The sequence below is a fragment of the Zonotrichia leucophrys genome, chromosome 1, assembly GCF_028769735.1.
Source record: "Zonotrichia leucophrys gambelii isolate GWCS_2022_RI chromosome 1, RI_Zleu_2.0, whole genome shotgun sequence".
Taxonomy (NCBI): domain Eukaryota; kingdom Metazoa; phylum Chordata; class Aves; order Passeriformes; family Passerellidae; genus Zonotrichia; species Zonotrichia leucophrys.
The window spans coordinates 93,057,614-93,082,119 of NC_088169.1; the positions used below are offsets into that span (position 1 = coordinate 93,057,614).

Here is a 24,506-nt window from a genome sequence, read left to right on the forward strand (position 1 = left end):
TCTCTTTGCAATATAAATTTGTTTTTATTGAAGCAGCAGTCACATGACCTCGCATCTAGCCTTTAGGATAGCGACAGAATGGATTCGGCCAGGTCAGCCAGCCCAAAAAAGGATTTTTATTTTTTTTTTCTTTTTTCTTTTTGCGCTAATAGACATGTCATGTTTAATACATACATTATCCAGTACCGGAAACCCAACTCAGAGATAGCTATGTGCTGATTTGCTGGAGGAACGGTCCACTGGACGTGGTCTCGACAAACTTTACAGATCACCACCAAATAACATTACTAATGGGATCCAATGATTTAAAAAAACAACCCAAACAACCATGAGTGCAGGATTCAAAGCCAGCAGTTTACACAGGTTCTTAAGTTTGTATCTATAGGTGGACGGTAAAGGAAGATTGGTTGGTTTCAATTTGAAATATTTATGTTCCAGGGTTCCTCTCTCCATCAAATCAAACGGTATCATAGACAAGCTGGCATCTCTTTAAAAATAGCATGGAATAACACAGCTCATTTAAGAAAACATGCTCATTTCTTGAGGTTTTTCTTTATTATTACAAAGATTCACGTCCACCTATTCTCGCAGAGTGGAAAGAGGCATGAGGGTGAGGAACAAGGGTCAGAGAAGGGAGAGAGGAGGAGGGAAGAACAGGGCAATTTTTTGAAATAAAGACCACACACTTGGTATTTTTTAAATTTCATTTCCAGGCTAACCTACTTTTTATTTAATGCAAATTACAGTACCAGTTAACTATTTCCGAACCGAGTCACACAGAACAAAACGTATTTACAAGGGGAATGGGGCGGGGGAAATAATAAAACATTAAGCATACTTTCCACAAAAAAAGTTTATATTTAAAATGAAAAAAAAATCAGTCACAGAGGCATTCAAGTAGTAATAATGTTATACAGGTTTTGCTTTTCCTTTAAATCAAGACAGATTTGCACAAGTGTATGCAATAGTTTGTATACAACCCACAGTCCTTAATATATATATATTTAGATTTCTGTTTTTAAGATGGAAGTGGTCACGCTAATTGGTGTGTACAGGCCCAAGTGATCCATCAGCAACACATTAATGAACGCAAATTTTACAGGCAAGCAAATTATATATATATAAATATATTTTATATATATATATTAAAAATAAATTGAGAAAGACCAACACAAGGAAGCTACTTTTCTCGAGCTAACCCCTTAGGTACTGTTTTCCTTTCCTGTCGTTTTGCCATTATTGCAGTGTTGCAAAACGAAGCCAACTACGACCAGAACCGGCCGAGAGCCCCGTGGAAATCAGCTGCCACCCCAGGGGTACCCGCTGGCAGTCTCCGGAAGGCAGAGCCCGGACCGAATACCCTACTGTGCTTTTCCTCATCGGCTTTTCCTTTTGCTCCGCGGTGGCTGAGGTTCCTAGTACAGGAGTACGAGTCTGACAGGCTGCTTGACTTCTGCTTTTCCAAGTACTGAAAACTGGGGGGGGAATTTTAGGTTGCAAGTCGCAGGCACCTGCCATTATTTTAGGTAAAGCTTGGCTTCGAAATAAGGGGACAGAGTGTTCAGGGGTCTTCTACCAGTCAATTTTCTTTTTTCAGGTAATTTTTTTTTCTTTTTCCCTAGCAAGGTAGATAAGTTTAATAGTAAAGAACACCAGTGTCTTGATGGAGCGTCCATCAGGGGAGACAGACTGCGATCCAGCCCGGCTCAGGGACCCACTACGGCAGGGCTGACGTAAAGGACACATCAAGACCACACTGGGTTAAAAAAGAAGCCCGAAACAGTGTAAAAGAAGAGAGGGACAGCTCTGAGCAGACTGTCGCCAACAGCTTGGCATCACTGACCTTCGTGTCACCAGAAAGAAAGTGCAGCCTCTGCTTCACTGGAATGAACACGAGATGCTTCGAAATAAAACAGCAACCTTTGGTTTGGTAAAGAGTTACGTGTTTTCCCATTCAAGACAATCTTATGTGGAATACTAACAAGGTAGTAAAACACAAGCAAACTAGTTTTAGAAACAAGGCCTTCGTGCTGGGCACAAGAAATCAAGAGTCATGTTAAACTTATCTCAAGAAAACAAAAGTGACTTGGGGAAGGATGTGGGGGAAAAACAGGGAGAAGAAAGGGAACAGAAAGTCCTCCCGGCAGAAAGAACCACCGCAGCAGTCTCCTACAGCGATGCCCAAACGCCAAATGGCTCCGAGCGCAGCAGCCCTGCGGGATGTGGGGATTTCCCTCCCTGGGGGCCCTTTCCGCTCGCCACTGCCCCCGGCACGGCCGCAGGGAGGGTGGGAAGGCTGAGCCTCCTGGAAGCTGCTGCTGCTGCCCAGATGCTCCTGGGTGCAGGCTTGAGGGGCGAGACAAGCAAAATCTGAATGGGCTGCTAGGGCAAGGGTCCGAATGAAAGCAGCTGCTGTAGCGGGAGGAGGAGGGCAGGGTGGGCACCTTGGAGACTCCCAGAACAAAGCCACGGCTCCAATGAAGAGAATGACAATGGAGACTGTTTCTTTTCGTTCCGCTACCGATCAGGGTATCACCGAAACCTTACAGCACTCAAAGAGTTAGAAAGCGGGGTGGGGAGGGGGGAGCAAAGATGTGGGTTTGGGGTGGGAGACATTGTTAATAAAGAAGGAGGAGAAAAAAATAAAAGGGAAATAAAATTCAAAAAATCATGGAAGCGAAGGCACTCCAAACTATATAGATACACTATACATCGCTAGAGTTATTGTTACAATAATACAGGCCGGTACCTACTGTACAGAGTTAAAACTATATGGCTTTAAAAAGCTCGTCTACATTTTGTCTGATTATTAAACAGAATCACTGCCCTGAACGGTAACTTTTTGCTCATTAATAACAGTTCCTGGGTCCACATATTTACATACAAAACAATAAAACTCAAAATTCAAAAACAACCAAAATAATAATGTACAAGCTTGAATTTGGTGAGGAGCTTTGTTTTTTGTTGTTATTTTTCTGTGTTTTTTTTCTTTTTTTTTTTCTTATTTACAAAAAAAGGTTGTTCAAAGACCTGGATCTAACTTGTATAAAAGAGTGTGTGATCCTGCTATGATCCTTGAAAACAGAAATAAAACCAGAGGGGCACCCCTGACCCTCCCCCCAGCCTAACACACACACGAGACACACACAGACGCCGGCACAGCCACAAAACCAGAGAGAAACGCTCTGACTCCCCTCCACCAGTCTTTAACAAAAAAATGAAAAAGAAAAGCCACATGTCCTGGCACAAGCAGCATTTTTCTTTGATATATTTTTATTACTTTTTTTTTTAAAGACTCTGTAATTTACTGCCTCCAAATAACAGCGCCTGTGGCCAATGCTTCAGCAGTCTTGTCTTTACAGCAGATCCATACCCTGCCACTGTCCTACTTTTTGAGTCTCCTGCATGAATTTGGATCACTGGGTCAACCAAGCCCCTTCACTTACCTTTCAGGACACTGACTAGCCGAGCGCATGCGTTAAGACGCTCTTCAGCCCTTATCTATTAAGTTGCAGGTAGGGATTTGGAAAGCCTTGTTTCTCAACGTGGGTGTGCTTTCCTTTGCAGCCAGCCAGAATGCAAAAAAGCTTTAAAACCTTTTTTTTTGTGTGTGTGCCCAACAGCAAACCGCCGAGGGGTATAACTTGAGGGTTTATCGGTTTCACCGTAGGTGGTCACTCACCTCTTCAATCAGCTCCTGCGTCCCCAAACCCACCGCGTGCCAGGCAGGAGGGAGAGGGCAGAGCTTTTAACAGTTTCGGGGCTGCTAAGAGACAGTTTCCAAAAAATCCCACGTCAACAGCATAAAAGGTACAAGAAGAAACACACCGAGCTCGTGACCAAGCCCCTGCCGCCCCTGCGGCGGCCGAGCTTCCAAAGCCGCTACTGCCGGTTCCCCCCGGGCCACGCGAGGTTCCGCGTGCTCCCGAAAAGCAACTGCTTGCCTTAGAGATCCGCAGCTCGAGGGACGGCTCGGTAAGCACCAAAGGCGACTACAGTTTCTCTGAAGAAGGATAAGGCTGGAGCGGACACCCACCGCAAGCCTAGCACAAGATCAGGTCTCCCAAAGTCTCGATTCCGCGCCGGGGCTGCGTCCGGCCGCTCACCTGACCCTTTCGCAAGGAATATTGCTTTGACTTCAGGAAGAGAGACGTGGATGCTCGCACCGCACGCCGTCGCAGGGAGGAAACCTGGACCCTGAACTGATGGACTAGAACAAGCATTCACCTCACGCTTCAGTCAGACTGATTCGAGATCGTCGACAAAATAAAAAAAGCAGTATTGTATCTATGTATACATGTATATATTTATATAATATATATACACACACACTCATATAGAGCCAGCTTTCCTACAAGTCAGCAGGTACAAATTACCATCAAGAGCATTCGGATGTGTATTTTAATATTCTACCAATGTAAAAACATAATGGCGACGTGGCAACACGCATCAATAAATAGATCAAAAAAAAAAGAAAAAGCAAGAGGTTAAAAAAGATGAAAATTAAATACAGATTCTACCTGTGGATTTAAAATCAGAACTATCGGAGAATGTGGCATCCTGCAAGTTAAAACTGCAGTTAAAAAAAAAAAGTATTACAAAATAAACCAGTAGCCTGTTACAGTTCACATTATAAACCCTGGTGTCCTTTTCCTGTATACACCTTAGGAAAGGGAAGCCTGTTCAAATCAAGAGCCAAAGAGGGGTGGGGAGAGAAAAAACCCAACCAAACACACTTTCACAGTGGCCACTTCCCAAAAAGTCCCTTAACATCCATCCACCAGCTGGGCCCCTGCCCCTGCCAAGGATTTTGTTCATCCGCTCTTCTCTGCTGAAGCTGGGAGCCAGCCCGAGGCACGGAAAGCAGAGCTCCGGCTGGGCAGAGGGGATGCCTCGGCAGAGCCGGCCACTGCCCTCCGTGCATGTGTGTGTATTATATTATATTATATATCACCCACTTGGGCAAGACTTTCCCACATGAAGCTGCAGATTTCCTCATCACTAGCACTGATTTTTAAATGAAAGGCTTCCGCTAGCGGTTCAAGCCTTAGACACATGGCAAACCCTCCCCCCCACCCCATGGCAACCTATTTTCCTACCACGTCGCCCGCTCCCCGTGCCGAGCCAGGGCAGTTCTTCAGAAAACCTGGGATATGGATTTGCTGACAAGAAACGCTGAGCTCTGTTGAATGACCCCTGCTAAGCTCCCGACCAAATTCAAGCTGTGCACTACATCAAAGTCCGAAACTCCACTTAAAAAGAAAATAAAAAAAGAGGGTAAAAAAAAAGAACTTCAGCAGAGAATGAGGTTTGGGATTTGTTTGTTTCGTTTTTTTCCTTCTTTCTGTTGCGGGAGGGGGATATGAGGCAAGAGTCCTGGTTCTGAAGTACACAACAGCAAACTTCCAACATGAAGAGATTGTCGAGGGGAGACATTGGTGTGTTGTATTGCTCCGCTTTCCCTCCTCCCCCCACCTAGTCCCCTGCCCCGGACACCCTGCAGAGTGAGAATACAATGAAACTGGTTTGTATTTATAGATATTTTACAAGGTTAAATAAGAACAACAATAATAATAATAAAAAATTGAACACTAAAATGAACAGGTTGGTTGGTTTGTTGTTTTGTTGGATTTTTTTTTCCTCTTTTTAATTTTCTTTCCAAATGTGACCAGTGTTGCTGAGCAAGACTCAAATTACTGGTGATTTTTCCTGTGCAGCTGGCTGCTTGGTACTGGTTCAGGTGGAGTTGGAGGCTGATGCTGTAGCTACACTATTGGTCTGAACTCGTTCTCCTGCGTTAACATCTGCAAACAACAGACAACAAGGGGAGAGAGAGAAAAAACAACCAGCATTACCTCCAAACCAGAGACACATTGGAAACAACTGCTATGACATTCTGCACAAGAGGAAACCCACAGCTCCCACCAAGGTGGGGTTTGCTTAGGATGACTGCCCTGACTTCAGAACATGCAGATGGAACAATGCAATCTGGGGGAAGATGGTCTTTCAGCAGGGTAAAAGGAACCTGGAGTGCTGAGGGCTGCAGGCTGGGCACCAGCCAGTTCTGCAGTTTGTAACACTGGCTGTGCAGTGCAAAGCCACCCGTGTTACATCCCACAGTTGCAGGACAAGGCACACTGGCATTGCTAAAGCCAACACCAGTGTCTGTTGTCACTATGAGGTTTCACATTGGTGAATGTGAAAGTTTCACATTGTTAGTTAGTCCTTCTTATAATAAGTCTGCCTGTGTGAATGTATAATGTATATGTGAATGTATAATAAGTCTAGTTGTGTGAATGAGCGCAGATGAGGAATGTGACAAGCCTGCTCTCCTGGCACAAACAGCTGGTGTGCCAATGTGCAATTCATGCACTTGTTGCCTGAGAAAGTCTTTCAAGTCTGCTGCTGTTGCTCAACCCAAGTTGGATCTGCCACCCTCTGAACTGCTGAAGCAGATTAACATCAAGGCCTGAAGCCAGTAATGAGGTTTATGCAAGCACATGATATGTTAGAGGATTGGATCTCTGCAGTAAATGCCTCCAACACCTTCTCAGGGAGGGACAGTGCTTCACAGAGAGACAGGTCACAGGATCAAGGACACGTGCCAAAGTGCATTTCAAGAAAATGCAGGGCTTGCAAAGAAATACCAAAAAGAAATTAATTGTGACTGTGTTTCCATAGGCTGCATGCATCAGGTATTTCCTCTAAAAAATATATTCTTAGTATTAGAAGAATAGGTAGGGGAAAAAATGCACCAATTTCACTTGGAACCATTCTATATAGTATCTAATTAGCCAAGTCAGAAAGACTGTAAGATACTTATAGATAAGTGGGTAAACACCTAAACGTGTAAAATACAGGATGGGAAAGAGGTATTGAATGAGGTTTTCTTCAAGAGACTAAGATTAACTGCAAAGCTATTGATACTGCAGCAGCAAAGAACATCAGAAAGACTTATTATCTTGGTACAGAAGAGGGCAGACTGGGCAAACCATGTATTTGAAAAGACACATGGAAAGGGTTTCTAAAAAGAAAGAACAGATTGGGTGACCTCAGCCTGAAGGGCTGTGTCCAGCAGGAATACCAGGCATGACAAAACACACCGGTGGGTGCTGGGTGTGCAGTAACATTTCTCCATCACAGACGAGCTGGGCAATGCTCTGCAGTCACCTGTGAGCAAAACCCCCTCCTCTTCAGCCACACTTACCTGACCACAGCCATGAACAAAGGCAAGGAACTGAACATGGACTGTTTTGGGTTGGAAGGACCTTAAAGAACACCCAGTTCCAACTTCCCGGCGGAGGCCAGGGACACCTCCCACTAGAGCATGTTTCCCAAAGTCCCAAGCATCCTGGCCTTGAACAGTTCCAGGGGCAGCCATAGCTTTTCTGAGCAACCTGTGCCAGTGCCTCACCAGTCTCACATTAAAAAATTTCTTCCTAATCTAAACCTACTCTGTTTCAGTGTGAACCCATTTTCCCTTGTCCTAACACCTCATGCCCTTGGTAAAAGACCTTTTTTGGCTCTCTTGCAGGCCCCCTTTAGGTCCTGGAAGTTTGCTATATGGTTTTCCCAGAGCCTTCTCTTCTCTGGGCTGAACAGTCACAACTCTCTCAAGAAAGAGGTGCTCCAGGCCCTGATGATCTCATCACCTTCCTCTGGACTTGCTCCAGCAGGTTCCCATCCTTATGCTGGTGGCCAGAGAGCCGGGCACAGCCCTTCAGGTGGGTGTCACAGACCAGAGCTGAGGGGCAGAATCACCTCTCCTGACATGCTGCCCAAGCTGCTTTTGATGCAGCCTGGGATACATCTGGCTTTCTGGGCTAGAAGTGCATGTTGTCAACTCATGTCCAACCTCTCATCAACCAACACCTCCAAATCCTCCTCCTCACAGTTGCTCTCAATCCATTCCTTGCCTGGCCTGTGTTTGTGCCTGGGGTAGGTCTTGGTCCTGTTGAACTCTGGAGTTTCACACAGCTCCCCCCCCACCCCAAGCCTTCCAAGGTCCCTCTGGATGGCATTCCTTCCCCTCCAGTCTGCCAACAGGCCAGCCAGAAATGGGCAGCACTTGCTGAGTCACAAATTTAAGTAACATCGACAACAGCGACAAAAATAGGAAATCAAACAATCAGCAGCATCCAGAAACACAACTGACAAGTGGGAAGAGAGGGTGATGCCTATTTGAAAAGGAAATGCTGCAAGGAATGTGTGGGAAGAAAGACAAATCGTCCTGTGGGCAGAGGATGCCAGATGACTGCCCTGGGAGTTTCTGATTCCCTTTCATCTCATCCCAAATTAATTGCATCCCCTCCTTTACAAAAGAATGACCACCATGACAAAAAGCAAGCTCATGCAGTTAAAGCACCAAGGCAGCATCCCGACAGTAGCAGTGTTACGTGGGAAGCTGGTCTTGCAGGAGAGAGACGCCCTCCTACGTGGAGAATTCCCCTGAAGGAGCAATTCCCAAATCCCACATGCATGCAGACCAAAAATGACCACAGAAAACAGAAGTGACCCAGCTAGCCAGATAATAGTTTCCACACTTTAAACTCTCACTATGCCTGTTCTAGATTAATTTTCAAGTATGGATAAACTGCAGGTAATGCAACATCTGCTGGCAGTGTCTGATGTGAGCAGTCCAGCTGGAGTCTGGAGTGTTGGCAGAGGATTTCTCTGTATGTCTACAAAAAGTGCTCGTATTTCATTTACTGAAATGAAACATGTCTCTTGATCTCAATTTCCTGAAGACAGTAGAGGCTGAAATTGTTATCATTACATTGCTACTACATAGAGATAAAAAAAAAAAAAGAGGAGAGGATGGAGGTATTTCATGTAACATATGCTCCTTTTCTGTCATCGCTGTAACAGGGGAGTTCCTGAGAAATATATATGCCACATGTTAAAATAAATCAGGTGATGCAGGCCAAGGAGATTTTCTTGGGGCTTCTTACAACAATATATACATATATACAGAAATCCCCCCAGGCTGAGACAGAATGCAGAGCGAGCTCAAGGCTGCCCTGGTTCCTTGCCTGCAAGAAAATGCAGTATTTTAACATTTCAGCTCATTTGTTGACTCTGCTTCAACAGGACATGAGGAACAAAGGGGGCTTACTCCAGCATTGCTTTGCTGAAGCACCAGAAAAAGAGCACAACTGGGTGGAGTATGAGGTTCTCTGGACATTCCTTTTTCATCATGAAAAATCTGTATTTGGGCCTAAGAGAAGGAAATCTAGGCTCTCAGCAATGCTGACAGAGGACAGCAAAGCCCTGCTGGGGAGCACAGCTAGGAGCTGGCACGCAGCTTTGTGGCACAGGACAGACGAGTGCCCAGCTCAAGGCCAGGGCAGCCTCTTTGTCCTGGAGCACTGCCTGACCCCTCTGCCTGTGCAGGCAAAGAATGTCATCAAGTGCTAGCTGCTTCCAAAAGTTCTTTCAAACAGAGGGCAAAAGCTTTTCTCATCATTATAGAGAACTTCTTCCAATTCAGTTTTTCCCTCTAAGGAGTGCCTCATCTTTCTTGGAAGGTATGTGACACTCCTTAAAAACCTCCTGAAAGGGAAAGACAGGGCTACAGTTCAGAGAGTGACAAAGACGCCAGCTCAGACTGAGAAAGCCCATTAGCACTGCTGACAGCATTAGCTGGGTGCATTTGTGATGCTGACAGCCTGTGTTGCTCATCTGCAAAGATACAGAAACAAAGCCACCACTAGCCTGGGAATCCTCACAGGACAGCTGAAGAGACAAGTGGAAGGAGGAGGATAGCCTGGTTTTCATACTGTGCCTGACTATGGATGCACAAGTCCAGACTCTGAGCAAACCTGGTAAAATGTGCAAGTTTTACTTCTTTTGTAATGGATTCATCCTGTTCTGAGCTTGTAGATCTCAGAGAACTGCTTGCCCATCTTCTGGTTAAGGAATTCAAGTTTTTCAAAATTCCTTCAATGTGAATACCACAAATGCACTAAATCTTATTTCATGGAGCACTGTGGTGTTTTTCAACTACGAGACACTGGCAGGTAACACCAGCTCTAATCTGTTTTGTTGCTGAAAGTTCAGTCACACCATTGCATTTGGGATTACATGGGATCAACACAGCGGGATGCCTAAGACGATGACCCCAGAATCCCTGCTGGCACAACTTCCCTGCAGATGGCAATTATGCTCTTCTCATCTTAATGCTGACTAAAGAGAGGTAGCTACTACTGCTGGCTGATCCAGAAGAGTCACACAAGCAGATATGCATTGCATTCAGCTTGGTCTGCAGCTCCCCTCTCAGATGCTGTGGCTGCACAGTTATGCGAGCATCCTCTTCCTCCTCTAGCCATCCCTGGGAATACAACTGCACTGGCATTTTTCATCCATGGCCAGCATAATTCACAGAAAGCTAGCACATCATTTCAAGCAGGGGCCAATAAATCTCATCTTTTTTTTCCCTGCACTTTGCTTTAGACATGCCACTATGTCAGAGTGCTCCTCATAAATGTTTAGGAGAATTTACTAATGCCAGAGCAGCAAGGCTACACACTCCCACTGCAAAGCCAGTTCCATTACTAGAGCAAGTACAGCTTTGCCTCAAGAGAAGAGGAAATTGACAACAAATGTGGCTTTTTAACAGTGCTTGCCAGAGAGAGGCACACGTTATGCACTAGTAATGCGAATTACAGATATATTTGCTCTTCCCTTTATTGCTTTGAGAGCTACATTTTGCTGCATCATTGTCACTCAGAAAAGCAGTTTCTGAACCTGTACTGCTTATTCACACAAACATTTTGCAGAGAAGTTTCCTGGCCTATCAGGATGCTCTGGGTTAGGTGGGAGACTTGTTCCCACACTGCTTTAGCAATTACTGAGGAACTTAACATTTACTGCTCTGGGAGGTGCAGGGGGTATAGAGAAAGAGGGGACTCCTTCCATGAAAATCTCTTTGTAAGTGTGGCATCAGCATGCAAAGCAAAACAGATTAAAAGAACCTCAACATCATAACTCTGATGACATTCCCACCACCTGCTGTGAGAAACCCATGTCAGTAAGAAACAACCAACTGTAGAAAGCCAGAGCTGTGCAATACTAAACCTAATTTCACAATTTCTTTCCAATCAGCAAGGATATTATTTTTGGTTTTGAACCACAAATAGGAGGACATATCCCAACTCAGGGCAGTGCTTGCAAACAGAAGCTTTAAAAATGTTGACATCAATAATATGGGATGGGTTGGGGTTTTTTTGCTTTGTGGTTTTTTTAATACTTCCCATTTAGGACTTGGACTAATGCATTTTCTCCCTATATAAGCCCTTGAAAAGGGCTGAGTGAAAGCTGAATGAAAACAGATTTCTTAACCCCATTAATTCCTCAAGACTTGGGTCTTGGTGGAGACAACTCCTTAAAAGGCATGAAAGGGATATTAGGTGAAACAATATTTTTCAGAAAGGCTTAAAATAATTTTCCACATTTGTATTTTATACTTTTAAATCACTTTTACTACTTTCTGTTTTCTCACTTGTTGAGCAACAGATGCACATAAGAGGCAAACAGAGAACATGACTATTTGCAAAACACTGCCAAGTGTATGAAACAAACAGTAAATTTGAAAATAGCAGTTTTGCTTTCTCCTAAATTCAGAGTACATAAATGGTACAAGTTGTGCCTTTAATCTACTGCTACTGCAATTTCAGAGAGAAATCTCATCTTTCAAACCTGGCTGCATCTGTCCCAGAGTATGAAAATTCTCTGTGTACAGCACTGGCTGGACCAAGTGCATCTAATATCAGGTAACTGTCCAGCACATCAATCAGCAAATGCTTTCCTGCACATTTCAAGAGCAGCTTTTGAAGCAGGCCTTCTCCTCATCAGCTATCCTATGCTAAGGAAGTGTCCTGCACTGCAAAAGGGCTGACAGCCCTTGTGGGCTGGGGCTGATGTGCAGGCAGGACATCTGCAAGCACACCTGTTTTGCTGCCTGCCTTTGGTTGCCCAAGGCCCAAGAAAGCCTCTGGTGTGCTGAATCAGGGCTGACTCAGAGGAAGAATGCCATGTACTGAATCACCTCTGCCACATCCTGCAGCACCTGGGAGTTTCTTTGGGAGTCTCCCAACTGGTATTACCAGGTGTTAAAACTTTCACTGGAAACAGAATACAATATGGAGTGGCTAAAGGCCAACAGCGAGCTTTTAAAAGGTTTCTGACAGAAACCAGAGAGAGCAGGAGGCAAACAAAAAATTCACTCCATGCTGGCCAAAACCCAAAAATATCTGCCTTGTGCCTGAAGATGACACAAGCAAACTCAGTAGGAAGCAACTGCAACTACAAAGATGAGGCAGTGAGCACACTGACTGAACTCCCTAACTAGACTTTCAGATGCCAATGCCCTTAGGGAAAAATTCTCTTCATCCACACTACATGGAGGCCACATGCTCTGAGCTAGCTGCCTCTTTTCTTTCTAGGCATCACAACTCATTCACCAACTCAGAGTTAATTTCAGGATGGCTCAGAGCACAGAAATTAGCTGCAAACCAATCGTGAGAAGGACCAACAAATTACGCAATAAAATGCAAGTTTGAGTGGCTTGGGTTGAGATTTAGGCTGGTGACCACAGCAAGCACACAAATGACCACCTACCAAGACCAAGGTTCAGGTGATACAAAACCAATCCCTTCCTCCCAGTTCACTCTGTGGGCTGAGGTGGCTCGTGGGCTTGGGCAGAGGGAAGACACCTGGGCAGCGGGAGGGAGGATGAGGAGGGAGGGAGGCAGGCAGTTGCATGTTCTCACCTGAGGCTGCTGTAGCATTTGTAGGGGTTGAAGCAGCTGCTTGGTTCCGGGCATGAGCAGGGATGAGGACCGAAGCCAGAGATGGATTACTTGACAGTTCTGGAGGGGAGGTGGAACAAACAGTTAGCTCATCATCCACAAAGTGCTCCACATGCAGGATCAGATCCTAGGGTTTCCCCTGTAACGGCACCTCAGGTCAAACGTGCCCTTACAGCCCAAGGTCACGTTACATTTTCTTCTTTGCCAACCAGCGAGAGGAAACCACAGCAATATTTAGCGAGGCAGTCTCCAGAGCAAGACTGCCAAAACTACAGAGAGTGGTGCACAGGAGTCATTTCCTAGAGAAAGACAGTGGCTTGGGAGTGAGCAAAGAACCAGCCAAGCCTGTACCTTGTCAATGGCCTGATAATGCTGTTTCCTTCTGAACACTGGAGAAGGATCCCCTTCTTCACAAGCCCACCTGCAATCAGTCCCAGGGAGAAGGCTGATAACAGTGGTGCTGCTTTGGGCACTGGTTCAGCAAGCAAGCAGCTGCAACAGGTGCTCCAAGAGCTTCAGGGATTAGTTCTTTGGCTCACTCAAGCATCATTTTTTCTCAAGGACCCAGGAACCCAAGACCAATCTCTCACAGCAGTCTCCTTGAGCCAGGCCAAGAAGAGGTAACATATCCTTTAAAAGGACAGGGAAAGGCAAAGGGAATTGGTCAGGTGGGCAATTTAAATGGACAACAAAATGATGTAATCATTCTGTCTGAAGACATTAACCAGGGAAAAAATAGTCATGTCTTTTAGACTCCAAATCTAATATAGCTTCAAGTGTGTATCAGAATGAGAAATAGGCATCTTACAGCCACGACTGTGGGAGGATTAAGGGCAACACATTGCCAACAAATGACAATCTTCTGGCACCCTTTCAAGAGAATCTTGTGCTTACAGAAGGTGGGACTGAGCCGAGACAAGACAGGTCCTGTTTGTTTCTGAAACAGGAGTGACTGGCTGTCTCCTGAGAAAGCAACATCCGGTAAAAAGGATGTGAACAGTCACCTCACGGAAGGAGGCTGATGACTTTTGGAGCTCCAGGAGGTCATCTGGAGGAGAGCTGAGAACAGGAGAACAGACAGCTTTTTACGCAAGACCTCCAGATAGCACAGGCTGTACAGAAACCTGGCCAAATCGTGGCATAGGTTCAGTAAGGCGTTTTTGGAAAGTGTCACATTATTTGGGCTCATTTTTAACAGGCTATTGCTATTTTTTAATGCTAGCTTTAAACTCGGGGCCTACAGAGAGCAGCAGTCCACTTGATGATTTTTTTTTCTCTGCTGCTACATTAAGTTTCATTACTGCTGGGACGGCAAGGGGCAGAAGACTGCCCTGATTACAAGCTTCTTATTACTACACATTTTAAGATGGTATTTCAGCACTTATGAATGCAAGCAGGTTGCTACACTACCTGCAACCTATCTACTCTATCTTGTAATACTCCATTCAGGTCTAAGCAGACCTAGCCAGTCCTTTTAGAAAGCCTCAGTACTCACAGCACTTGTACAAATACAAAATCCTCAATTCATGTGGGAGTAATTCAGAATTCATATATTCATAATGTTACGAAGAATTTATGAATCTCCATTTTAAATGGAAAAATAAACTGAAGAAACATGAATCCTTACATGTCAAAGTGCAACACCAGTTATAAACCTATACTTCAATACTATCTTGGGTGTTAGCTGCTTTGTGCTAGAAAATGTTGCTCCCTTAGTATTTTTTTCCAAATCTGTTATTACTGGGAATCTACCCTTTACATTGCTCTATTGAAAGTTTCTATCACCTCTGCATTATTTTCTGCTCATCACTCGAAACAATATGGGGCTGTGATCCAAACAAAAGCAGAACTAAAACAAGGAAGCCCCATGACACTTGCTACCTTCTGGTGCTGCACGGTGCCTGGAGGTGCAGCTACAGACTGTCAGTGTTGCTGTAGCCCAAGGACCAGGTGATCAGACAGAACACCACCCTTGCAAGGGCACTTTGACCCCCTTCCCATTCCTTCTTCATCTTATGTTGTCATCTTATGTTGTCAGAACACCTCCTTTTGTATTATGGCAATAATAATTGCTTTTTGTTGAGTTTAATGCAAGTGCAACCACTTCTCTGAAGCCACCTTAAGGAACTTTCATGAAGAGTAGAAGACTGATCCCGTTCCCTTCTCAAACCTCACATTATCTTTCTTGATATGAAGTTTCTTCAATTCAGCATACTCTGAATGTTTTGAACTTAAGAGGAGCAGGGCAATTCAGAGGAGACATAAACAAAGTAGACTCTTTTGGTTGAAGTTTAGTAGCAGCTTTGCTTGAGAACTTGTTTGAATTTTTACTATAATGTATTTTTGCATCTATTCCATGTCTAAGGATGAAACATGGGAGTACTGAGGAGAAAGCTTTACCTGTGATTATCTGCAGTCCACAAAATACTGAGAATCTTTGTCCTTAGTGATTTCCCCCACAGTATTTGGGCAGGGTGTTCAACTGTAGCCTGGTTATGGAAACCAAATGTGCAGCTCAAGGCTGGGGTAATTACAACCAGTACAGCTGCAAGAAGCTATTGTGGTCAAGGCAATCCAGACAGAAGTTTCCAATATCATGATGTGAACAGAGCAGCTATTGCAATTAATTTATGAGACCCAACTCCCATCCACATCACCTGGGAGAACACCTCTGCCCTTCTGCTGATCAAGTCATACCATTTGCAGCCACTTAAGATCTCCAAGAAGGAGCAGGAATGAAAATGTCCAGTTTTACTAGAAGACCATATCACCTTCATTCCCCAAACACAAGAAAATGCTTGGTATTGGGAAATAGCACAGTGTTCTTTTTCAGTATTATTTTACTTGATATATCAACACTCCAAGAATTCCCTAGAAAAATTATTCTTTTACCATGTTTTTTTTTTCTTGTCACAACAACAAACTTTCCATTATATATACACATAAACACATACATATGTATCTCTCTAAATAAAAAAATAAATAAGGGTCACAGGCTAGGGTGCTTAAAAATATAAACAAACAAAAATCCCAAAGCACTCCCCTTTCAATAAAAGAGTAACTTATCTTTGAGAAGCATGATAACCATTCCTAAGTGCTGAATCACTGAAATAATTTTAGTCTTCAGTGGCCAACATGGAGTGACATTAACTTTTGTGATGTAGCAAAATTGCTGATATGTTACAAGTAGTTTAGGAAATGGCAGTCGTTTCACAGACTATTTGAAAATGTGGCTTCTAAGAGAAAAAATGCTTTTTGTCTTGCAGATCTAAAAGCCTAACTGAATTGCAGCTCTGTGGCTAGTAGAGATACTTCCTTAGCCAAAATAACTTTTTCAAACCCCAATTAGCATATAATGCTAATTTAAACAAATTAAGAGAAACTTACAGGCAAGACATTACAAATGACAATGGTCTCTTCAACAGAACTAATCTCTAAGATAAACACCCACATGTCCCACAACCACAGCTGGCTGCCAAAGACCATGATCCTGATCTTCCATGTATCCTCACTGGTCTTTTTCTAGACTATCTGAGCAGCATCAGTGCTCAGGTCAGCAGATTTGCTATGAAGTTTAATTTCTTTTTGAAAATCAGTCCAACGCCTTAATGGTCAGATTTATCTTGTCATTTTTAACAGTTTTGCCTTCAAGCCCTCTGCAGTCACCTAGTACTTCATGGGTTTCAGGCAACTGGATACAGCCAAATCAAACACTTCTAGAACTTAATATTGCCTGTTGAAAACAAATGCTATTTAAAACAAAATTGTCTTTCATTACTTTTAAAATTACCACAGATGACTTAACATGACTCATTATCCATGTAACAATCTGTTTCCCAGTTGGGATTTCTGCTCTAGAGCAGCCAAGTTGATGGAACCTTGCACAGTAAAGACCAGAGAACAAGGACTGAACAGTAGTCACAGCAGGAGCAAAAGCTTCTTGTATATCTTGAGTTCACAGTCAGGACTGCTGTACATTTATCAACTACAAAGTTCTTCTAATCACTGTGCAAAGCAACGTACTGAGGTATTTAAAAATAACTCTGATTTGGGTTTTTTTTTGAGTTTGACTGGTCACCTGTAACAGAGCTTGTGTGGCAATGCATTAATGATCAGCCTATGTCCTGCCTTCCCCTTACAGATGGTAAAACCGGCACCTGTAGATGACAGAAATTTGCTTTTTTTATCTTAAGAAAATTGCTCCACAGGAACTGTTTTCTCTTACTATTCCCAGGAGTTGCTTTGTGAGGGAGGGCACATGAGCTGCTTAGGATGGCAAAAGAGGAGCTTTAAACTTGCTTGAGCAGTAGGGTAGCTTATCCAGCAGCTTCTACACTATCTGAGGGGAACCAGGGACACACTCCCAATACAGATATCTGCTTTTCCCCTAAGAAAAACTAGTTTGAATTGACTCACTATAGAGCTTTCCAACTCTTTTTAAAAACCTTGTTTTTGTGTAGTAGGTAAGTTCAATCTTTATGTCATCATGAAACAATCAATACTTTCAAAAAGAACAGCAGTAAATCTGTATTTAAGATACTGAGATTGAAAGTATTTTAGCTGCTGAAGATGGCCTTAGAAGGGCAAAACAAAAGGCAATCCATGAGTACAAGGAAGCACTTGTAACACAACTACTAAATTTCTAACAACAGATGTAGAAATCAGTACAGAAGACAGTGACCTGGAAGCACAAACTATTTACTTGACCACTTTAACGTGTTTATGCTTCATAAATGCCTTTTTTTTTTTAAATAAAAGGGCTCCACAAGTGGAAGGAGAGAGCTGTTTCACATTTTGGCAGAAGGGCACAGCATGCAATAAAGAGTTTGAAAAATTATATTGATGCTAAATGGGCCAAAAGGTGTTTTTTAAACTTTCAACAGAAAATGCATACAGAACTATTCTTGCTCAAAGGGTGAGAGTTGGCAGCTAATCACTTAAAGAAAAACAACAGAAAAAGTGCTCCAAAATAATTACAAGCATATTTGTATGCCATACTTCTCACATGTTCTGTCTTGGCAGGCAAAACTATTCTGGGGGGTATCAGTTTTACATTTCTGATTTCTGGAGAAAAAAATAGATGAATGGTTTTAAAATCCTATACCAGCCTGGCTTCAAATAAGAAAGTTAGTTGTACATTTATTTTTACAGTTTCTAAATGACTGAGTCAGTGTAATGCCAGATGAACTGTACAGCATATAAAATCTGGACAGTAAAGCATCTGTATTTATCTTGCATCCAGAATTAAAATGGGCAGCAACACTACAAACCTTCCTGCCAAACCGAATATGCATGACTACTTGGCTATGGTGTTTCAAGTATGAAGAAGCAGGTCCATCTCCAAATGATATTCTAACCTGCATACTGTGATATTGCACACAAAGCCATCAGCCCAGCTGCAGAGTCTGAGCTATTCATATTCATACTCTGCAGACACATGCTATAAGCATGTAATCCTTCCTGATGCAATCCAGTAACAACCACTCTCAGGACCTCAGCAAAACTAAATTGGAAGAACAAAGACTCTGAAAATTCTGTAACTCCAAGACCCTTTCCTCCTCTTTTGAAAAGTACAGCTGGTTATCCAATTACTTAATAAACTTAGTACCACTCAGAGATTTTTACTTCCAAGGGAGTAACATCTGCACTACTACCAACATTTACGCCACCACTTCCTCCTAGAGAAGGGATCCTCCAAGGCTCTCAGGCTACCTTGAGTGGTGAAATTGAAGAGTGCAGGTTTATCTCGCCCGTTGGGTAGCTTGACGTTTGGGTCCCGTAGTTCATCGAAGAACGAGTGCGCGCAGGCCTCCAGGGGAGTCAGGCGGGCCGTGGGGGTGTACTCCAGCAGGCGGCTGCACAGCGCAATCGCTTCGGGCGGAGTGCGGGGCCGGAAGACCTGCGGGGACAGCGAGGAAACAAGCAAGGAGAAACACGTTGTCTGGCTGGGTCTCGTCTCTTTGTTGACCAGAAGCAAGTCAGAGCAATTAAACCTCTCATTGCCCAGCAAGCTGGAACAAACTTGCGGTTTGTGCTAATCAAAGTCCTGCAGTAAGTGTGGGAAAATCCATTCCTGGGGTTGAGAAAGGGTTAATTGCAACGCCTTGCACTAGAGTGAAGGTGCAATGCCAGCAAGAGACTTCATGAGAGCGCACTCAGAAAAACAACTTTGAGAATGGAGGGGAAACTCATTCAAAAAATCATGACAAACACACACAGGTGCTACCAGCCATGCATATGGGGTGGAGTGAAGGTGGGGAAGAAGGTTCAAAATGAGCAGGATTCACTGAATGTAAAAATATAATACAGCCCCGCTACGGTTTTGGGTTGGGGTTTTTCTGGCTAGTGAAGGAAGTCTTTCTAACATGGACTTTTGCAGGCAGGCAGGTCAGACTGTTGCTATGGAGGCTGCTGTTCAGCTTTGGAGAACAACAAGGAAAGCACGGGTGGGGTGCAGGAAATGTCTAGCTCCAATTTGCAAGTTACTCCTTCTGTGACCTTATTCTGGCAAGCTACTCCATAAGTTTATAGGGATAATTCCTGCACATTTGGTATTTATAAGGACAGCTGAAAATTGTGTCAAGAAAACCAACTATTTTAGTCTAACAGATTTACACTTAGAGTGATTACAAAAAGCAGTTCTACACTGCAGCTTTGTCTTAAGCCTCTAAGAATGGTTCTACCCACTGCTAACCACACTCTCTTATACTCCTTTCTCAATCCATTATAAGCAAAATAGGAGTTAATCATGTACATGACCTGGATGGCCTCCTCAAGCAGTTGCCTCTTGCTATGTTGCAGGTAAAATGCAGTCTAGGGTAAAGGGAGTAGGGTGGGCACAAGTGTTAAGTTTTGATGCTAGCATTTTTTTGGTAAAAATTGAGATAATGCAAAATGCCTTTGCACCAGTGCGGTGTGAACTCAAGCCACACAGCACCAAGGAGAGAAAGAAAGAAAAAAAAATAAAAATCAGTGCATGACATGCTAGTTAATCACAGATGAAAAACTTGCACAGGCACTTCTTTAGGAGGTTTTGAACCAGGCATATATGCTCTCTTGAATGAGAATCAAACACAAAGCCAAGTTCTGCAGGGACTGAAATTTCCTGCCCCTGGTACCCTGGCAGCCAGCTAGGCCAGCAGCACTGGGTTTGCTGCAGTGTGTGCTGTGCTAACTGAGTGGCAAGGAATCCTGACTAGCAAAGCCAGGAAGCCACGTACAGGAAGACCCAACTTTACTCCTATTACCAGGTTATTGCAAAACAAACTGCAAAAGTTTTCACACGAGGCCTATGATGACAAAAAGAAATGCTTTAGCTTAACCCTGCTGGCAGAGAGCCTGTACTGACCACTACGCTACTGAAAAGGCAGCAGAAGATGCTTTGTGCCTGCTGCCTGCAGAGCTTGTGACCACAGCACACAGAGGATGCAATTATTACTCCCAAGTCACAGCCTGACCAGAACAAAATCCAAGACTGTCTCCAGTTAAAAAAAAAAAAAGCCTTCTGGCTTCCCCCCACCTCCACACGGTAAGTAGCACAAATGTGTATGTCTTGAGGTAAACCCACAGAAGTGAAGTTGTTCTGTATTTAACAAGAGGTAAAATTACTGAGGTCACCCTCATGCACCTTCACAGTAATATTTTAACAAGTTTGATTTATCACAGCTTGAAACTTTAGTACTTCACTCTTAACTGTGTTTTTCTCCTCAGTACAGCTCACATATAAGCCACTATTGAGATTTTAAAAAGAAAACAATTTTATTTCCTTAAGGCAAAGATGTCAAGCCTTATACTGAGAAAATTAGTAGGCAGACAGTCACAAATCTGACATATGTAAAAGGAGTACTTGTTTGTCCACCCAAACTCTTCATTTTCAAGTCCTTGAAACCCTAACATGTTTCCTAAACCCTGTTATGAACTAGTCAGCCTGCTTTTGGATCTGGAATTAGTCATTTGGGGTAGGCAGTTCCCAAAGTCTGCTCTAACTGCTTCAAACCAGGAAGGGGGTAAGAAATACACATTAGGAGGGCTCACATAGCCTTCCCCTGCAACAAGTGGTGACTAACAGGAAGCAAGTTACAGGTGTGTGCCTATCTCATCTCTATCAGCTTGTGTTACATTTGCCTGGCTGCTGCCTCAACGATGTAGCTTGAACTCAATTATTCCACTTCTAGCATTTGTCTCCTTTTTTTTCAAGGCTAGGCCTAGTAATTTGAAAAAATATTTAAGTACATACCCGTACTCCTGAGGTGAAATGTCCTGTTCCTGACGAGTCCTAAAGATGATAATGCAGTGAAATAATCCAAACAGGGGGAGTCAATCCAAAAGAGAATAGTCCAGCAAGGAAAAATATAGCCAATATTATAAGAAATCCATGGTGTGGGGGACATAGTAAATGTTTATACAATTAGAAACTTTAAACATCAGTCTCCATAGCAGCAAGTCCAACTTCACCACAGTGTATGCCAAAAAAATCGATTGTGCAATGGTGAGGCATAGTATAGAAACATTTCTATATGAAATTTATGTTCCAATGCCAGTGCATTTACTAAAAAAATAAAAAAAATTGAAATCAAAACTCTAACTTGAACTAAAAGGGTAATTGAAATTGCCATAATAAGGAATTTTCAGTCCTCGGTCCTGGATATAAATGTCCACAGAACCAAGTGGCCAGATTAGTATGTCTCCAAAGATGCACCCCACTTGTAAATCTGTCCCAGACACACAATGTAAACTTTTGGACGGTTTTGGGTTTTTCTCAAAAAACCCCAAATCCCTAGCAATTTGTAATTTCTGCTGAAGACGAGGTAAAAATCTGAGATCTATACTTTAAATTTGGATATTTTTAATTTGTGTGCACTACGAGTACCTCAGGCCGCCGCGGATTATTCTCCATTTTGGATTGACTTCCCCCTCCACTGGATTTTGTTGGCTGGCATTATCTCTTTAGGATTCTTCAGGAACTGCACGTACCACCTCAGGAGTGCGGGTATGGACTAAATTTCTCTCTACTGCGGGTTTATTCCCCCTCATACCCGTCGCACCCGTTACTTAAGAAAATTTTTTCTCCTCAATTTTGTCCCCTCCCACCTCCCTTTTGAATAACACCCTAAGAAATAAAAGCAAAGCCCTCTATGGTCTTTTAGCTCTTCCCATTCAGCAAAGTTCCCCCGGGAAAGCTGCCCAAATTCACCCACCGAGAACTACACGAGCAGCTGCCGCCCACGGCAATGGCTACGCCAGCACTTCCCTGCCACGGGGCACCGATGCCAAGGCAACGCTGGGCTGATGCTCCGTGGTGGGAAGGGGCAGGAGGATGGACAGACAGTGGGACTTGTGAGCCGTGAAGCCCCTTGCACGTACGTCTCAGCAGGAGTTTAAAGTCTCTGTAGTTCTCAGTGAGGGAATCAATTTAGTAAATAATCCGCGGATTATTTTTAGTCTGCGGACTAAAATTTAGTGCACGGACTAAAATCCGGCCCATCGGAGCAAAGTCTGTCTCGGTCTAAAATACATTTGGGTGAAAGCAAAAGAAAAAAAAAAAGAAAAGAAAAAAAAAGGAAAGAAAAAAGAGAAAGGAAAAAAAAAAAGAATAAAAGCTAAGTGCACAAAGTGTTTGGGTAGACTAACATTTAGTATGCAGACTAAATACGGCCGGGCAAAAGGCACAGCAAGTCCACAAACAAAATCAAAACCAAAAATAAAACACTGACAGGAACTTTTAAAGCAATCAAATACTACCCCACCGGCGCAGCAATTCATTTTTCTAAAATGAAACAAGACCTTGTGTAAGGCTATTTGTCCACAGGAGGGACCGAAGGCTCAAGTTTTCATTTTAAAAAATGAACCTGTTTTGGAGATAAACAAATGCAAAAAAAATGCTTTACATACAATATTCTTCAAGAAAAATTTGCACTTGAATAACTCAAAACCTCTTGTTTCTGCAAAGCAAATGAATTTCAGGCTGAGACCCAGGTTGCTGTTTTTTCTTTGGGGTTTTTTTGGATGAGTTACAAAAATCTCTGGATGATCATGTCAAATGGAAATGCTGACTCATCCAAAGCCACAGCTTTTGGTGCTTTTGTTGGTTTTTCCCTCCCCCCTTCAGATGCCAACAAATCTATACCTCACCAAAAAGCTGAGGGACCAGTGCGAGTTGTTTCTTTGTTCAGGCATGCTGGTGATGCTCAAACACTGACAGACCATGAGAGCCAGCCAGCAAGGCCTGACACACTCCTCTCTCCTTCTTAAGCTGAACTGCTATCAATGCAAATTTTTTTATGTTACTCCCCCCCTTAATTTTTCTGGAACTATCACCTTCTTCAACATTTCAGCTTAAGTGTCCCTAGTTCACTACGCAGCCCTCATTCCCAAGAGACTTTAGTTCAAATGAAGGCTTTGTGCACTAGCAGAGCAGTCACAGTTTATCTTACTAATTGGAAATAGTTCCTATCAGTGCAGTGGAGTTTACGCCCCTTCTGAATTTTATTTTTCAGCACATATGGAAAGATAAAACAAAAAGGATGGAAAGCACAGAATTCTCCTATTTCACTTCACTTCACTCACATCAGCATTCCACTCTCAAATAAAACCACATGGGGCAAGAGCTAAGTATTGTTTTACCAAAATGGTTGCTCTGACTTTCAATTCATTGACATTCCTCAAACAAACTTTCCATGCACAACACGAGCTCCATCTTCTTGGCGTAATTAAGCCCCAAAGCCAAAGCTTCACAATGTGACAAGGTGCTCTTCTAGCCAGTGTGTATTAAAAGACATGATTTCATGCCATCAACCACTGTGTGTCTTGCATGCAGACTGTGAATGCTGCCCGCATGCTGTGCTACCTAAGAGAGCAGAGGCTTAGGAAAATGACATCTGTTGCTAACACATCAAGTTTGTGACACCATGGTTAAAAATTTCCTCACCAGCCTCAGACTCACACGCTTTGCCAAGAACCACCCACACCACCGATTCAAGGCTGACAGTCTGTGCACATCCTTTCGGCTTGTAAGCACATTTTTTATTGCACATGAACATTAGGTAAGAGAGAAAGCTCCTCCCTTCAACCAAAAGCTTGTACTGTTTACAAGCCAAGTCATCAATGTAGAACAGAACCCTCAAATCAACTTTTAAAAAATGCTATCATACAATACAATTACTATGAAACAGCATTTTGATCAACCAAGTTTAACACAATAAGGCTCATGAGAAACACAACACATTCACAAACAAAAGAAGAGGGAAGAGACACACACAAGACAGCAAGGCATGCACAGAGCTCTACCTGGCACAGAAAAAAACCCAAAAAAACCCCCAAGGCAGCACCTGAAGCTCTTGGGATTAGTCTTGTTCCAAATGCCTGAGAATTTCAGCATGGGATTTCTGATATATGCCATTTGGCTATTTTGAAGTGTGTAAAACTCACGTGATAAAAAACAGAGGTTAAAAGATGTCCACAAAAGAGGCACTGGTGTTGGGAGATATTTAAAAATATATACAAGCCTCCCAATTTCCTTCTCTGATTAAATCCCTCTATTTTTTTTCTGAAGCACCTCAGAAATACTAAATGCCTGATTAGTCAAGAATTCCTGTCTGATAGCACTTAGGCAGGGGAAAATGAAGTAAAGACAGAAGGGTTAAGTGGCTAACAAATGAGCCAACACAGAACTGGGAACAGGACCAGGAACCTGTCTTC

General features: G+C 43.2%; 1 protein-coding gene across 2 annotated transcripts in view; it reads right to left on the minus strand.

Annotated features, from left to right (window-relative positions):
- GSK3B (glycogen synthase kinase 3 beta) overlaps positions 1–24,506 on the minus strand; it is a 149,551-nt gene continuing 125,045 nt past the window's right edge. The window contains exons 9-12 of one of the 2 annotated variants that reach the window (XM_064722516.1): positions 21,046–21,084; positions 18,522–18,708; positions 12,771–12,869; positions 1–5,804 (exon numbers count right to left, since the gene is read on the minus strand). In XM_064722516.1, the coding sequence (XP_064578586.1) occupies positions 5,737–5,804; positions 12,771–12,869; positions 18,522–18,708; positions 21,046–21,084 (393 nt within the window). In that variant the 3' untranslated portion in view covers positions 1–5,736. The remainder of the gene's footprint in view (positions 5,805–12,770; positions 12,870–18,521; positions 18,709–21,045; positions 21,085–24,506) is intronic. The other variant, XM_064722527.1, reaches the window with a different exon arrangement.